Genomic DNA, 17,459 nt, shown 5'->3' on the forward strand with positions numbered 1-17,459 from the left:
ATTCATTGTTTTTCATATGCCTTATTGAGTAGCGTCCCTGAATCTTCCCTCAATGTTAAGCATCTTCTGAGGTGATATTATAGCCTTCTTTTAATCAAAGCATGCAACCAAATCTGTACATAGTTGCTACAGTGAGTGCTTTTGTTGCTTCTGTGGTTGGCATGTGAAAATCTATTGTATAAACTTAATAGATTTCTCATGTGATTAATTATGAGCAATTCAACCCCCCCTTCACACAGGTTTGCAGCGTTCACTGAAAGCTGCGGGTTCCCACTATCAGACCACATACATATGTGTGTGCATCTGTCTGTATCTAGACAGAAAGATGGCTGTCTAACAAAGCAAGGGCATTTGCTCACAACTAAGGGCTTCCGGCTCCAATCCACTCATTTCCTATGGATTGGTTGGCATTATGGTGATATTTCTGTAAATGGAATTTGGGGCCCATTGTGACTGCTGATGTAGGAAGACTTCAATACAGACTTGAAATTCAGTGACAGAAGAACTAGCAGATGTCATTTACTAGGCATTTAAATGAAACCTTCATTTCATGCATTAACTGGCCATTGGAAACTGCCATGGGAGGAAGAAGAAGTCACATGCAGCAGGTCTGATGCATACAGCCTCACCATGAAAGTTCTGAATCATGAGGGGGGGGGGAATGTTGGGATGTCGATGCATTCTTCCTCAAGGGCAGGGGGATTCCTGCCACTGGGAATTAGTCATCTCTGCAGAGCATCATCATTCAAGAATTTTGTTCTGAATCTGTCTGTTCAGTCACACAGATAGTGTGTAAGCTTGAAGGCATGGCTTGTAAATTGTTACTGATGTAAGCCTCAGTCTGAGCTTTCAGGATTGGGCTGCTTATTACTTAAAAAACAGTGAGCTACAGTATCCCATTCAAGGTCCAAAGCTTACTAAGGAAGTGGTTTGTACCCTGGACCTCACTCTTGTGAGATAGCTTGAGTGAATGGTATTTTTCCAGTGTGTGTGTGTGTGTGTGTGTGTGCGTGTGTGTGCGTGTGGAAGCCTGAAAGCTTGTAACCTGCTAGCAGGTCATTAAGAGGGCCCCCAATTTCCAGAATAATTATAAATAAAGGTTCTGGTCTGGGTAGCAATAACCCCATTATAGCCCCTGGGCTGCGAGATGTATGGTAATTGTACACAAGATACTCATAGCTGACCTTTCCACGCCAGAAAGTTTCTGCAAATGGGCAAAGAAAATATTCTTGGCTGAAATAATTATGGCAGCAACAACAGAGTCCTTCCTTTTACTGTACAGTTCAATGCATTTCTATCTGTCAGAGCCTCCCATGCTGCAAAGTCAATGATTTATGCAGCTTGCCAAGGAGTGCACTGTAGCATCACTTTGACTCCTCCGGGACTGAAACACATTCTTCACTCTGGAAGTCTCACTCTCTTCCCATGCCCTTATGTGGTCCACTAGTAGCTCTGACAACATGTATCATGTCAGTTCAAGAGATGAAAGAATTGCAGGGACACAGAAGAAGGAAACATATTCGCTTGTGTGCATGCGTGTGCACACACAATTACTTGAAATGTATCTCTCTCTCTATCTGTCTTTCTCTTTGTGCTCGTTTGATGGTGGAGGGAGAATCTGTTCTGAAAAGAAACACACAACATGTAATTTAATACACCAGGGGTGGCCAACGGTAGCTCTCCAGATGTTTTTGCCTACAACTCCCATCAGCCCCAGCCAGCATGGCCAATGGCTGGGGCTGATGGGAGTTGTAGGCAAAAACATCTGGAGAGCTACCGTTGGCCACCTCTGTAATGCACCTTTTCCTCTCTCCCTCCACTTCTTCCTTTATTACCACAATTGTAGGGATTTTTTTTTAAATAAAGCCTCAGCTTTGTAACAGTCTTAACATTTTGCCTATTCAATATTAAATGTTTCAAAACAACCCCAAGTGTGAGATCTCCTTGAATTAGAAATGATAAAAGAGGAAGAACTACCAGTTTCATTTGTAAAGTGAATGTGTGTTGGTTCTTCCTTACATAGAGATTACACAAATACATGCAGGATGTGTGTAAATATTGACTCTCACATGTGAACAGTTTTTTTTTTTGTGGTGCTCTATGATGGTATGTGTGATCTTGCCTCTGAATGCCATGAGAGACAAGTCACATATGCACAATGCTTCCTGTCTTTTAGCAAACAGTCAAATACCAATATGGATGCTCCATTAAACCCACTAAGAATACAGAACTCTAACTGATGTAGGACTAAAGTCTATCACAGGGATGGCCAAAACCGTGGCTCAGATATTGCGTGGCTCTCAAAACCCCCACCACTCCATTAGCTGGCTTGGAGAAGGCATTTGTCTCTTTAAATCACTTCTCCAAGCCAAGCCAGCCAGCAGCTTGGATAATGCATTTGCAGTTAAAGTTGCTTTCTTTCCATTCCTCTCTCGCTCATCTATTTCCTTCCTTCCTTCCTTCCTTCCTTCCTTCCTTCCTTCCTTCCTTCCTTCCTTCCTTCCTTCCTTCCTTCCTTCCTTCCTTCCTTCCTTCCTTCCTTCCTTCCTTCCTTCCCTCCCTCCTTTCATGCCTTGCAGCTCTAAATCATGCAACATTTATTCTATGTGGCTCTTATATTGAGCAAGTTTGGTCACCTCTTGTCTAACAGCTTGGACCAAAGATCATTGTAGATCCAGATCTCCTTGAATTTTGCACTAGGAGATACTATCTCATTAACCTGAGGGAAGTCAATGCTTTTAGTCTCAAATGTTATTAAGATTATAATAACACTGGATGTAAATTTATCTAGATATTATTTGCTTTTTTTCCTCTTGATTTCCTTGGTGGCTTCAATTTGGCTGATATAAATAGTTTAAGGAATGACAACTCATGCATAAATATGAAGGGTCATTTGAATTCTTCCATAGTTTATTTGTGTACATATTTATTTCCTTTGTACCCCACTTTTCTCTCCAAGAGGTACCCAAAGATGCTTGCATAAATTCTAATGACTACCCTGTTCACTACAGTTTAGGAATTATAGTGCAGAGATTTTAAAACTGTATTCCAGAGAATCTTGAGGTTTCTAAGATATCTATCAGGAGATAACCTGATGGTAGTGACCAGTTTTTGGGTTTTTTTGAGTGACACATTTGTTCAATCTGGATGATCTTCTGCAGCCAAACTAATGGAGAGGGGGAGAGTTTATTACCTTTTGTATGTTTTAAAATTGAATGTGTAAGCCAGCTTGAGGAACAGTGGGCACAATCATTTAAATAAATACATATATTCCAAGGTCTGAGTGCAGCAATTAAAAAGCTTGATAAATCTTTCTAGTGCCCAGTTTAAACCCAGAAAACACCTCAGAATGTGCCAATCTAGGGATTTTGGGTAGCAGTTAGATTAAAGTGGAAAGGTTTCCTTGACAGTAGGAAACTAGAACTCTTCAACTATCAAGGAATCCTATACTGCCCATGTCAAGCACATCTACAGCTTCAGCTTCAATTTCATTTTAATTATCTGCCCATCTCGGGAGCATAGCAACACAGAAGTCCAGTGGCACCTTGAAGATGAAAAACATTTATTCCAGCACAAGCTTTGTTAGAGAATTTTCTTCCTCAGATACAGTGGCAAGAATGAAACTCGCTTCTTTTTTGCCACCATATCCAAAGAAGGGAGATCTGTCTAGTAAAAGCTCATACTCAAACAAATGCTGAGAGTCTTCACTGTGTCTGTGGATTTCTGCTTTGTTCTCCTACAATAGACTAATGCGGCTACTCCACTGGATACATCAGCATAGCAGATTGCCAGCGGCTCTAGGTTTGCTGATGTGTGCAGTTCTAAACACATCATTTGATTTGTACAGTTTCATTATGTGGCCTTTACTGAGAGATGGTAGTTGCACCTTTCCCTCCAAGGGCCACTATCAACTTGCAAGAGACATTACAAGGAATGAACTAGGGATGGGCCACAAACCCTGGTTTGAGCAAGAACTGGGCCAGTTTGTGGTTCCCAAAAGAACCTACCTCCTCCAAACCTCCATGAACCTCCATGGAAGCTTGTGAATTTCAGGGAGCGTTCATGAAGGCTCTGAAGGCATTTAAATACCATAGAAGCCCTACCAGAAATAAGCTCTGAAAGGCATTTATATGCCATTGGAGCCCACCACCAGCCCTATAGTCCAACCTGAGTGAGCTCAAAAGGCATGTAACCTTGAGCCAGCTCACCTCTGGGTCAGAAGCCCACCTCCAGCTCAGGCCATCCCTTTAAAGGCCTTCAGAAGCCCACCTCCCAGTCAAACAGCCCAACTTGACTGAGCTCTCAGAGTGAGCTCTGAAGGCTTTAGAGCCCACTTCTGGGTGGGGCCTGCTCATACAAAGGCATATAAGGCCTATAAAAATCCTTCAGCGCTCACTCTTGGAGCCCAGTCGGACCAGCCTGACTCAGAGGTGGGCTCCAAAGGCATTTAAATGCCTTCAGAGCTCATGCAGGATGGGACCAAACTCCCAAACTGGACAAACCATGAACCAGTTAATCCAATGGAGGAGTTCGTTGCAGGTTAGTGGTTCATGAAAACCACGAACCACAAACCTCCAATAAACCTCCATTTTCCCAGTTTGTGCCCATCTCTAGAATGAACATAAAAGAACCCACATATGTTGCTTCTTTCGCATGGAACTGAAAAACAAAATAAGGGGAAGCTGAGTGGGAACTATAGACTGCCTCACCTAAAGTGCTCCAAGCTATGGCAAGTCCTTTCTGTTTTTGCTTAGATCATACTGTAGATGGTAAGGTTGCCAGCCTTAGCCTGACAACTGGTGGGAGGGTCAAAGGTGGGGATTAGGCTTCCCAGGCCCATACTGGGGATAGAGGATCCTTCACTCTGGGGCCCCTACCCCAGCACCTATCAGCTGGTCAGCAAAGGACTTACTGGCAGCAAAAGGATGTCAAGGCCTGTGTCACCAGCAATGTTAAGATCATAGCACCAAAATTTTTATGTATTTATGTTTATTTTATTCTGTGTTTTATGGTTTTAATATTATACTATTATGTTTATTCATGCATGTGCATGTCTGTGTGAGCCGCTCTGAGCACGCCTCGGTGGGGAAGGCGGGATATAAGTGGAACAAAATAAAACAAACAAACAAACAAACAAACAAACAAACAAATAAATAAATAAATAAATAAATAAATAAATAAATAAATGTCATCATGTTGCCAGAAATGCAGGGATACTCTGGAATTTGGGCAAAAACTCTATGGTGAAAATAACTTCTATCATCAAATTTTTCAGACACCAGAGCATCCCCAAATTGCTAGTGATGCAATGATGTCACTTCTAGTGTGTGCTGGAAATGACATCACCATGTCATTGGTGACACTATCCAAGGCCTCTCTGTGCACCTGGTAATCCCCATTACCACCTTTTGGTTGCCAGGGGGTACCTGGCAACTCTCATAGTGACATGGAAAAGTGGATGTGACGTCAGTGATAGGGCTTTATAGTAGAGTCTCCGGGGATTCCTGAAGCTAACAGCTGTATCTAAAAGTGACATTTCAATGTTGGCAACTTTGCTATTTTTATTTTTCTCCCATCACTGCCAGAGAAAAACCCTTACCAGAGGGAGACCCGACTAGCCTAGTAGCCTGGGAGAGGACTAATTCATCATTTGCAGGCCTATATAGTCTTGCTAAAGCTGGTTTGGTAAATTCTTGGAGATGTAGGGGTAGGGTTGCCAAGTTCAATTCAAGAAATATCTGGGAATTTTGGGGGTGGAGCCAGGAGACTTTGGAGGTGGACCTAGGAGACATTGGGGTGGAGGCATGAGCAAGGTTGTGACAAGCATAATTGAACTCCAAAGGGAGTTCTGGCCATCACATTTAAGGGGACCACACACCTTTTAAAATACCTTTCCTCCACTGGAAATAATGAAGGATTGGGGCACCTTCTTTGAGTCCAATCCTTTTAAAACTTGGAGGGTATTTTGGGAAGAGGTACTGTATGCTATGCTGGAAATTTGGTGCCTCTATCTCAAAACATGGCTCCTCCAGAGCCCAAGATACCTGCAGAATTGGTCTCCACAGGGAATAATGTAGTGCCCAGCAGACATCCCCCCTCCCATGTTCTGATGACCATGAAGTGGGTAGAGGGCCTCCAAACTAGGGGATCCCCTGCCACCATCTGGGGATTGGCAAACCTATTTAGGGGCAGTGCTGGGGAGGAAACTTCACTTTCTTTATGGTATACCATAGATTCTACTCTCCAATGCTGCCATTTTCTTGGAGATCAGATATAATTCTGGGAGAACTCCAGGCTCGATCTGGAGGTTAATCATCCTATGTATACATATAGTCTTATAAGTGGTATAGAATACTAGTGAAATTGCATCTGTATCCGCTTGATTATACAGCGAGAGTCTAGAGTACCATCCAAGATGGGTCATTACTCCTGGCCAATGCAATTTTCCTCCTGGAAGACTCTGCCAGATGTAATTGCTATTGCATTGTAACTACTCTTTGCAAATTGATTCAGTAAACAAACATCCCCTTCCAACAGTATGAATTGTGTTTTGGGCATTTCTTGCAAAGCTAGCTTTACCCTAAACTTCTGAGTAACAGTAGCAGCAGCAAAACTCAGTGTTATCTACACAGTGCAATCTTAAACAGTGTTATACCCTGAAGTCAGTGGGCTTAAAAGGGCATAACTCTGATCAGGTTTGCCCTGTTAAGTACTGTCTTTGGTCAGCTACCAGCATCAGCACACCAACAGAATAAGTTGTGACAATGATGTAGTGATACGGCAGCCTTCGTGCCAATTCAAAGCACTTATTGCCTATTTATCAGCCCATAGGGTTCAATAGGTGAGATACTGAACATAAGGATGTGTAAGATGATTTTTACAATGCCAACAGCTGTCTGGACAAGCTGTCATTTAAAAAATCAGTTCACATTGTGGGTAAGGTTTCTCCATCATTTGTTCTACTGAAATTACTGACAAAGAGTTATAGAAGCAAGTATAATATTTCAAGAGGGGTGAAGCAGAAGGTGGACAACTGGCCATTTTCCAGCTAGTCAACTAGCTGGTTGCTGGGATTCTTGTGGGAGAAAAGACTATTGGACAAGGTGGATCTTGATATGACCCAACAAAGCATTTTGTAATTTGTTAGAGAAGAATCATCCTCACTTTGCACAAATTAGTGCAATGTTTTGAAACATCATTTGGTTATGGTGATTCTACTTACAAAAGACATGCAAATCTGGTCAGCCCCCCTCCCCCCTTGAACTGGTGTATCACTGGCTTACTACACCACAACTGAACCTTCTGTAGACCTGCAGTTATCTTTTGCCTGTGAAAGGGTGTCCTAGGGAAACCTGTTGTGTAAGGCAGCCCACAATTCTTTTTTGCTGCAGCAGGCTAACCTATCTCCTCTCATGATATCTGTACCCAAGAATCAGTGTTTATATTATATATTTTATTTTATTTTACTGCTGTTAGAGATTTAAGTAGATCTGAAGACTTTTTTCTAATTAAGAGTTACAAACAGTTATAAAAACTGACTGAACATGTCTGAACATACATGAAGCTGCTTTATACTAAACCAGACCACTGACCTGCATAGCCCAGGCTAGCCCAATCTCATTAGATCTTGGAAGCAAAGCAAGACTGGCCCTGGCTAGTATTTGAATGGGCAACCTCCAAGGGATGCCAGGGCAATGACGCAGAGGCAGGCAATGGCAAACCACCTCTGAAACATCTCTTGCCTTAAATACAAGTCCAGCTTGCCACCTAGTGGTGCACAATGCCTACAGTGCTAGAACTTCTAGCTGCCAGACAATCTTAGGAACTTCTGGCTATAGTACATGCAGTGCCATATCATAATTATAATTATTTATTAGTCCACTGGTCCATGAAACTCAGTATTTGTCTACTCAAACTGGCAGGGGCTCTCCAGGGACTCAGGCTGAGGTCTTTCACATCACGTCATACCTAGTCCTTTCAACTGGAGATGCCAAAGATTGAACTTGGGAGTGGGACCATCTGCATGCCAACCAAATGCTCTTATCACTGAGCCACAGCTGATTTATGTATATACATGTCCGTCACTATGTTGCACAATTAATCTAAGCTTCACAAATTAATTTCCGAAGGAACAACCTTCATATCATTTGATGTCAAAACTTTAAACCTGATTGATTTTTAAACACTTGTATATCACCTCTTTTCATTAATATCTGAAGGATCTCCCAGCATAATACCTAATTACCAAAAACATTTGGAGCATACCAGCAACAGCAGTGACTAAAAAAGTCACTCTAGGATTTAGAGGCAGACCATCAAAAGAGAGGTTATTTCTGTGAGGGAATGAGGAAATTATGCAGCCCCCTTCCGCAGTGCATGACGACTTGGGCCTAAGAACCACAGCAGGCCTTCTTTCTCTTCCTATCTCTAGGAAAAAAATTGTTCTTGTTCTTGGCCTTGGAAAGGTCTACAGGGTTGCCAACACAAGGCTGGCAAATAGTGGAGAGGAGAAGTTCACCAGCAACATCATTATATCACTTGTGGTACACTGATGTCACTTCCAGTCATGCCAGAAGTGACATCAGCATGTCAGAATGCTGGAAATTGCCCCCATTTCATCCCCATTTTTCTCCTGCCCTCAGCTGGAAAATGGCAGCCCTAGTTAGTGTGATCATGGTTTGAGGGAGCACTCAAAATACTTACTGTCCTTCTGTTGGCTAAGACCATCTGTGTTTATATAGAACTGGCTGGCTATGAGGAAAATCCTCCCGTTACTCCATATTTCTCCTGCAAGTCACTGAAGAGTCCTCCATAGCATCTGTGCCTGAATAGAGTACACCCCTGCAAATCTTTGGGGCCACAAATGATGGTAATAATCCTGGGGTGTAAGACCCCACAATTTCATAGTTAGAAGCCTGTTGAAATCTAAAGATGGTCAGCAGCAAAAGGAATGAGGAAGGCTTTTCCAATAAGAGCTGCCACCAATAAGCAGGCTCTGTCCTTTGTGGCCACTGAATTTACTTCTCTAGGCACAATACATGAAAAAGGATCAGCAAGAATGACCACAATATCCATGTGGGAATATATGGCAGCAGGTACTCCTTCACATTCTCAAGCCCATGTGGAATATGTTATACTAATATAAACTGGAGCTTTCATCACTGTGGCCAGAGCTAACTTTTCGAGACTGCAGCAGGCAAACCAGCCAAAGGTGGTTGAAGGTGCTAAGGACTACAGTTCACATTTGGACATCCACCAGTATATTCAGATATTCACCATCTATAAACTCTCCATTTGCTCCTTTAAGGAAGAGAATTATACCATGTAAAAAAGACAGTAGCTCAGTTCCATGATCAAAAGCACTGTCATCCAACAATACCTCATGTTGATGAAACATGAATATACAAAATTCCCCTGTCTAGCCAGATATTCTCTACTCTGATTGGCAATAGCTTTATAAAAGCACGTGAAGCTACTTTATATGGTGTTTCATCATTGGTCTATCTAGTTCACTATGGTCTACTCTGATTTGTAATAGCTCTAAGAGAAAGGTCTTCTCCAACACCCATTGTCTAGTTCCTGTAGCTAAAATCCCAGAGACAGAACCAGAGAACTAGTGCATTTGAAGCATGTGCTGAATTATAATGCCTTACCAAGGCTTCAAGTTGTTGCGTTTTCCATAAACTTGTACTGAGATGATTTGACAGGGGGCTGAATATGGTCATTTTTTTTGTGTGGTCTGTGCTCTACCAAGCTATAGCAAACTACATGTTGACTCTCATCTGAATTTTTAGCTGTCTCCAATGAAATAAGTGACAGGCCATCAAATCATGTGCAGCATATCTGAATCAACTCCAGTTTAGTCTTTTAACTCTTTACTTAGTAACAGTGCCATCCTAAGCAGAGTTACACCCTTCTATGCCCATTGACTTCAATTGATTAACAAGGGTGACTTTCTTATTTGGATGGCACTGGTAGGCAACCACAGGAGCAATCTTAAGCAGGGCTACTCAGAAGTAAGCCCCATTTTAGTTCATGTGGCTTAGTCCCAGAAAATACATTTTTAGGATTATCACTTAATTTTTTCATCTGTTTATCTACTTGGAGAACTAATCACTAATCAAAGAGCTGGAAGGGGCCATACCGGCCATCTAGTCCAACCCCCTGCTCCATGCAGGATCACCCTAAAGCATCTCTGACAATTAATCATCCAGCCGTGTTTTGAAGACTGCCAATGAAGAGGAGCTCACCACCTTTTTAGGCAGCTGGTTCCACCTCTGAACTACTCCGACTGTAAAATATTTTTCCTAATATCCAGCTGGTACTAAGATCCCTTCTTGATTGAAACTCATGAAAAAGAACAAAACAACCAAGAAAGCCATTCATAGTAATTAATGTTATTGGCAGTTAATTTATTGCAAAAGAAAATTATATTATGATAAACTAATTTTTTTCCCAAGCCAAAGAACAAACATCTAATATATCATCTTCGTGGCTAAAACTGAAGACATCATTTAATCACTAGTTACAACTCTCCACAACTAAATAGCAACTGTCTGAATGTCAGTAGGTCACTGGATTAAGCAATAACCTTTCCCTTCTAGAAACAAGACACCCTCTTCATAACAGTGTACCTTGCAAGGGAAAATAATTTGCATGCAGTGACCTTATCACAGCCCCCTGATTCCCAGTAGAAGTATATATTAATGAGCCAAGCAGACCTTCTATGGAAGGCAAATTTCAAGTACTGAGTAATAAAATCAAACTTACTTGGGAGTTCACAGAGCATAATATTCAGGAAGGAAAACATTAAGTTTTTTAATGCAAATATTGTCGTAGATAATTGCTGCTTTGCTTTTTGTAGCATTTTTAATTTGCATGGTATTTTGAAATCTTTAACTTGATCTTTTTTTCACAAATTACAGGTGCTTGTGAAGTTCATCACTATTACTTCTAATTTCCAAATGAGGAAAATGCAGCAGGTTTATCCCACAGTAAATTTTATGAAGATCAATAGGCTTTCTCCAAAGTATATGTGCATGGGACTGAAGCCGCAAAGAGAGTGAGGTGCCTGAAGAAATTTAGTTGTAGAGGTGGAATTTGAACTTGAGTGTCTCAGATCCAAGTCTAACTGTTTATTGTAAACAGATCTAAGAATGTGGAGATGGACCACAGAATGAGCTAAAACTTTATTAAAAAAACAAACATTCTGTAAGGGATTAATTGTCACATTGATTCTTTAACTACCATCCCTCCAATGCAGGTAATCTTGCCTGTTGGAATGAGTTAGTGGAGACCCTAATACTGGGGGTTCTACATGATCTGAATCCCCGGAACACTCAAACACACTGTTCTTGGCTCTTCAAAGCCATGTAAATCCCATATATGTGTCAAGGGAGAACTTGATAGACAACATGGGAAAAACGCCAAGAGGTTTCAGATCCCTGTTCCTTTAAGCTGTTCTGAGAATCTGGTCTAGAGAAGACCCCTTCACCCATATCTAATGTCCTGGTAGCTGATAAATGTACTTCCTCTAACAATTTAGTCATTAACCCACATTGACCCTGCCTGCTGTGACCTACATTTACTAGTAATGACTAAAGCCCCTAAAAGGTCAAGCTTCCCTTCAACACTGACAGGGAAGCAGGGGAATCATATTACTTTGCAAGTCTGGGTCACAGGGAAGACAAGTCCAACTTGGCCATCTAAGCATGATTATTCTGACCCTGCAGTAAGTAGGGGAACAGGTAGGGGCCAATGTGAAGAATAACTACAGTGTGAGGTAAGACCTCCAGCCTAAACAGTGGCAAGTCAAGTGCCCATCTGCCTCCATGAGTCTGGGGCTGCTGGCAAAACTATGTTCCACCTTTTCACCCCTTTCCCCTCCACCAACTACTTGTCAAGACATCTCCTGTTCCCAAGGTGAGTACAGAAAGTATTAGAAAGCAGCTAAAAATACTCATGCTTTTCCAGTCCTCATTGAACAGATCAGAACTGAAGTCTGGTGTCTACAGTTCCCTTAGGAGTGCTGAAGGACTTGTGCACACTGAACAAGATGTTTCACCATCTTTACAACATGCCATTACATATATTGGTGAGCTGCAAAAGACTTTGGCCACGCACCTAGAAGATGGTCTGGAGGGAAACAGTCCCAGTCAAATCCCAGCGGGATTCACAGAGCTAATTGGGTGTGCTCTATGAACTGTGGCTTAGGAGGTGTGCAGGAGATGCTTGTGCTTGCAAGAACTCCCTGCTACATATTGGAAAATATGACCATTCTTTGTGTGATGCTGCATGTTCAGGGATATCATCTAGAAATTTTTCATGACTCTTAAGATTCCTTATTTCCAGAGAAGTAGCAGTTCATTTAGAATTCTAGTATTGGCCATGGAAGGGCATAATTATTTTTTCCTCTGCATAACTTTGCATTTCAGCTGTGGTTTCTAATCACTCGTATTTGCTGATGAAAGACAAAATTAAAATGGGGGGGGGGGACTTTGGCAAACAACAGAATGCAAGACTGCAGATTCCAGTTGAGTGCTCATCATGAATAGCCAGTCTACTGCGTTGTGTTCATCATGAATAGCCAGTCTACATTTAATTTGTGTTCCTGAGTTGGCCTGTTCTTGTTGTGTACATTGAAACTCACACAATAGTCAAACCTCATGTCATGTCACCTCTATGGTGTCCACATAAGAGGGCTTGAAATTGGGAAATATAGCCTTCAGAGAGACTATAATAGTAAAATATTGCGCATAAAGAAAAGTGTTTAAATGCCCTTCTTGCCAGGTGCTTAAAGGTTCATATAGCCATTGGAAGATACTTGGTTGAATGATTTACTATGACCTCTTACCTGCCTGCTCAAAAGGTTAACTGCAAGATACTGTGTAGTTAATATAGTTATCAATGAACATAAAAGACTGAGTAATTTTTCTGCCTGTAACAGGTGACTACATAATGCTACTCAGTTATTACAGGGAGACTTTGTCTCCAGAACAGAGATTTTACAGGTGCTGAATATTTTCCCATGAAACGTGCTCATATTTTAATTGTGTATTAAAGATTTAAAGCTGAGAGCTCTACAAGGTTAAAAGGACAAGCTCTAAGAAATAAACTTGTGCAGGTTGAGTTCCAAATGCTAGGTGTGTCCATACAAAGGATAAATCCAGATGAAAGTGTTTGTGTCTATATAACTTACTGAAATCCATTGAACTGAAACACTTAAGAATACATTTGTTTTTTGGCAGGAACTAAGACACCATGCCTTGCAATGCTGCTCTAAGCAGAACTGCACCTGTCTAAATCCATTGAAGTCAATGGGTTTAACCCTGCTTATGATATTATATGGCCAGTTGTACAATGAAAGGGATAAATCAACTCTATGTACCCAACTATTTCAGTAGAGTATATTCTTGGTCCTGTGGATGCTACTTGAGAAGTAAGCCTGTTGAGTTCAACAGAGCTTTTTCCCAAGTAAGTGCACACAGGAAAGCAGATTCAGTTACAGACATGCTTGGACTGTGGTATGCTCAAACTTCATACTGCAGCAACTAATGCTAAAATACTTCTCAGGAATTGTCTTGGGTTTTTACGATTGCTAAGGTAAAAATAACTGGATCTGAAGGTTAACACCACTTTGAAAGAGACTGTTTGTTGAAAGGTTTATTAAGATTCCAAATGAAAACAAATTAGCCATTAGAAATAAATTAAACATAAAGGGCATGTTGTATGGCATTCCTAGCTATTAAAGCCCTAGGAAAATGCAGAAAGTGTTTCTAATTGAATCAGGTATTCTAGATTTAAACTCTATTTAAAGAATTTGTTTCCTGCACGTCTCCCTAAGGGTGCTGAATAAGCTTGGCTAACTTTTACCCCCAAAGCACTAGCAAGTGACATGAAAAATCACTTTCCAGTCTCAGTGAATGCAAAGCCTTGGAAAACAAACCAGAAGAACCTTATTTGTGCATTTCATTGAAATACATTACTGATCAGAATACTTCCTAAGTTACAATTAAAAAAGGATTTCCCTTTATTAGCTTCCTAGCTATTAGTAGCAAACAGCCAATGTCAATGTTATAGTTCCAACAGACATCATGAAGAAATCATTTTAAATGCTAATGGGTTATTTAGTTTTCAGGGCATTGAGTTAAACTGTTGTATAATATATAAAATCTGCTTTCTTGAGGGCAGTCTGCAACAAGGCAATTAGACCAGGTAGGTGTGCTCACTTTAATGAAAGTTTACCTCGCAGCACTCATTTTTAGTAGATATCTAAAAGGTAGCTCCAGAAACCTTGACAGATGGTGTTTTGAAGCATAATGCCAGGTAGCGGGTGTGAATCTCACATTAGCTTTCTCTTCAGCTTTCATAGGCAGCTCACCTAAGTCTCCTTTTAATATTCACATATGCTCACCTACAGCTACATTCAGGGGAAAACACAGCTTAGTATTACTAAAGCCTAGGAGTCATTGAGAGTGTATTTCTTGCTTTAACTGTAAAGCTAAATATGAATATATATTTTGTGGGCTTGCTTTTGTTTCTTTATTGTTTAAATCAAAATTAGTTCATGCCCTTTCATTCCCCACACCCATTTTATTTTTTTCTCATGTTTCCCCCATACTTCTCATTGTATTTCAGTAGATAGTTCCCCCTGCTGGGAAAAGCTCAAATTACATATACATCATATATCCCTTTGGGGAAATTTTTAGATTTATCCCATGGGTGTTAATTGATTGGCTATAGAAACTAGTATATAGTAATGCACACAGAAGCAGTATAACTACTATAAACCTATTATATTCATTGATAATCTTTATCTTCCCATTATCAGCTGGAGCAAATCTAATTTTTGTATGTTTTTTTAGAAATGTAAGGGGACCCAAAGATTCATTCAGTCAGAAAAATATCAGTTTAAGTTTTTTAAAAAGAAAATCAGAACATGAGAATAATATTCCCTTGCCTAATTATATATTTTGTATTATTTATTAAGAGAAATCTTAGAGTGATTTTTTTTTAAATCAAAGATCCCTTTCTTCTAACTGTATAGGTACCATAATGATCTTCGTATGCCAAAACTGTTTCATGTTTCACTCATTTTATAATGTATTAAGGAAACAATAATAATATGCATATAAAGTAGAACGAATAAGCCCAAGGAAGCCCCCCCCTCCATTATAGCATTTCTATGCCTTAATTACTCGTGACAGATTTATATAAGAAGTAACTAAATAGTTAGGCAAAGATACTAACTTGCAAAGTTCTCTTTAGCAACTTCCCAGTGAAGTAGTTCCCCAGTCCCAACATAAGCATATCAAAGGTCATTCACAACCACTCATTGTTATGATGAATAGGTCCCTTTCCGCACAGTAGAGAGACAAATTGAACCTAACAATGCAATTGACAAAGTTAACATGTTTGCACTGAAGTCAAATGATTGCTGAATTATAGGTATTATGGCAGATTTTGCTATATAAAACTATGGACTTTTTAAAAAACAAACAAACCCAAACACTAAAGCCTTTCATGAGACAATAGCATTTATTTTTTTGTGTGTATATAAAATCAGGAAACAGATAGCACTTTACCTACCACACAGAAAAACAACTTTAGTAATTTTAGTTAGGAAAGACAATTATTGTTGAAGAGGAAGCATGAAAAAGAAACAAAGCCTGCTAATGGAAACAAATCCTATCCATGGAAATGCAGCAATTGGTCTGGCTACAATCCTGACACTTCTTTTATACATGGAAATATTCACAACATTTTAAAAAGGAAACAATTAACACTTTGGGTAGCAAGGGTTATTTGCAAACCAGCTCCAAAATCTGTTGCAAATTGAATGGGAGAAAATCTTGATTCCCACCCCTGTCCCTAAAATGTTCCCTATTCTTATCATAACAGTCATCTCCAACAGATGTTTGCAAAATTGTTGCTTATTTATTTTCACAAGGAAACTAATCCCGGGAGAAACATATTCCAGACTCTGAACACAAACTGTCCTGACTATTGCTTAGGATTTCTTCAGAAACCTGTCAGCTTCTAAACCTTAACCTTGCACTTGAAGAAACATTGCCAAAATACAGCCTCCTCTGCTAAGATTTCTATTATGCTATCACTCGTATGACTGTATCGAGACTAAGGCAATGTGCCCTTAGAAAATAAAAGGCAAAACTCAGTCTCTTTGCTACTGCACTTTCCGACTTGCCTCTGCTCTGCAATCTCTAATGCGATTAAGTCCTTCCGTCTCAACCTCGTCTGTCTCCGCAATATCTGCCTGTCTGTAGATCTAAGATCATATCAAAGAGAGCTTCGCTCTCTCCCCCATCGCAACGAGGGATGTGCATCTGCATGTTTTCTGTGCCCTTAACACGTCTCAGCTTAGTCTCAAGGCAACAGACGATATTTCAGTCCGCTGTACACGGGCAGGAGAAACTGCCAGTTCTTTGAGAGCACAGCAAAGGAAAGAGAGAAGCAATAGCGATCCCACATCAGGGAAAATCAGACAAAGTCTTACCTTCAGCCAAAAGGCGCATTGCATGAACAAAGGAAGGATCCAGGCTATCTTTCTCTGCCATCAGCTCGGGTAAATATTTCTCCTGCTCCATGGTATATTCGGGTGTACTTTGGATCAGCTGCCTGCCCAAAGTGCTGCTGGAAAAGGACAGTCGCTGGAGCGTCTTTGGGTTAGACAGGTCTGTTGCCCGCCCCTTCTCGCTGGACTTGGGATGTCTCAGTTTCGCACGCGCCTAGTGGCATCAGGCGCAGCAAACACCTCTGTAGTCTTGCTTAGGTACCTCGGACAGCGCTTCCGCCGGCCACCTCTCCCCGTCCTTTCCCTTCCCTCTAAAGGCGCGTGTGTTTGTTCTCCCGTCAGTGTGTGCCTTTCGCCCCCCTCCCTCTTTGCCCGAGCTCCAGTCTCATACCAGAAGCCTTAACTAGGGAGGTGGGAAGAAGAAGTCTTCCTCCCACCTCCCTTTCCTTCGCATTGGTGATTGCGCGCTGGAAGGCGGAGATGTGCCGGGCAGCACTGCAGTGGGATTGGCTCTGACCTCGTCTCGCTGGCTGAGAGACAAAGTAGGCAGGAGTGCCCGCGGCTGTGGGAATGAAGGGAAGGGAAAACACAAGAAGCGCCGCTCGCTGTCCAGCGTGCTGAAGCAAGGTGAAGGCCTGAGCAACAGCTGCCCAGTGAAAACACTCCTGGAAGTCAGGGAAAACCTGTTTGTGTCCTAACCTCCCCTCCGCACACTGCCCCCGAGTCTAGTAATTCACTGTCATACCCTGCCCTTGCCTTCTTGCATGCTGCTAACCAAATCGATAAGAGAAAGTTGTCACTTCTGTCGGGATGTTAACCATTTGATTGCTGATATTTAAAACGGGCAGTTACAGCCATCTTCCTGCTCTGGGTCCAGGTTGTAGTTCCAGTCTTCTGTTGGTACTATTTTCTAAAGGGAGTAAGCTTA

At 41.2% G+C, this 17,459-nt stretch overlaps 1 protein-coding gene across 2 annotated transcripts in view; it reads right to left on the minus strand.

The window, feature by feature from the left end:
- The window catches only part of KHDRBS2 (KH RNA binding domain containing, signal transduction associated 2), a 575,389-nt gene extending 558,515 nt beyond the window's left edge, over positions 1 to 16,874 (minus strand). Inside the window, exon 1 of one of the 2 annotated variants that reach the window (XM_060235372.1) lies at positions 16,514 to 16,874. In XM_060235372.1, coding sequence (XP_060091355.1) covers positions 16,514 to 16,604 — 91 coding nt within the window. In that variant the 5' untranslated portion in view covers positions 16,605 to 16,874. The remainder of the gene's footprint in view (positions 1 to 16,513) is intronic. The other variant, XM_060235371.1, reaches the window with a different exon arrangement.
- Positions 16,875 to 17,459: the final 585 nt, after the last annotated feature.

Source organism: Heteronotia binoei, chromosome 1 (assembly GCF_032191835.1).
Source record: "Heteronotia binoei isolate CCM8104 ecotype False Entrance Well chromosome 1, APGP_CSIRO_Hbin_v1, whole genome shotgun sequence".
Taxonomy (NCBI): Eukaryota; Metazoa; Chordata; class Lepidosauria; order Squamata; family Gekkonidae; genus Heteronotia; species Heteronotia binoei.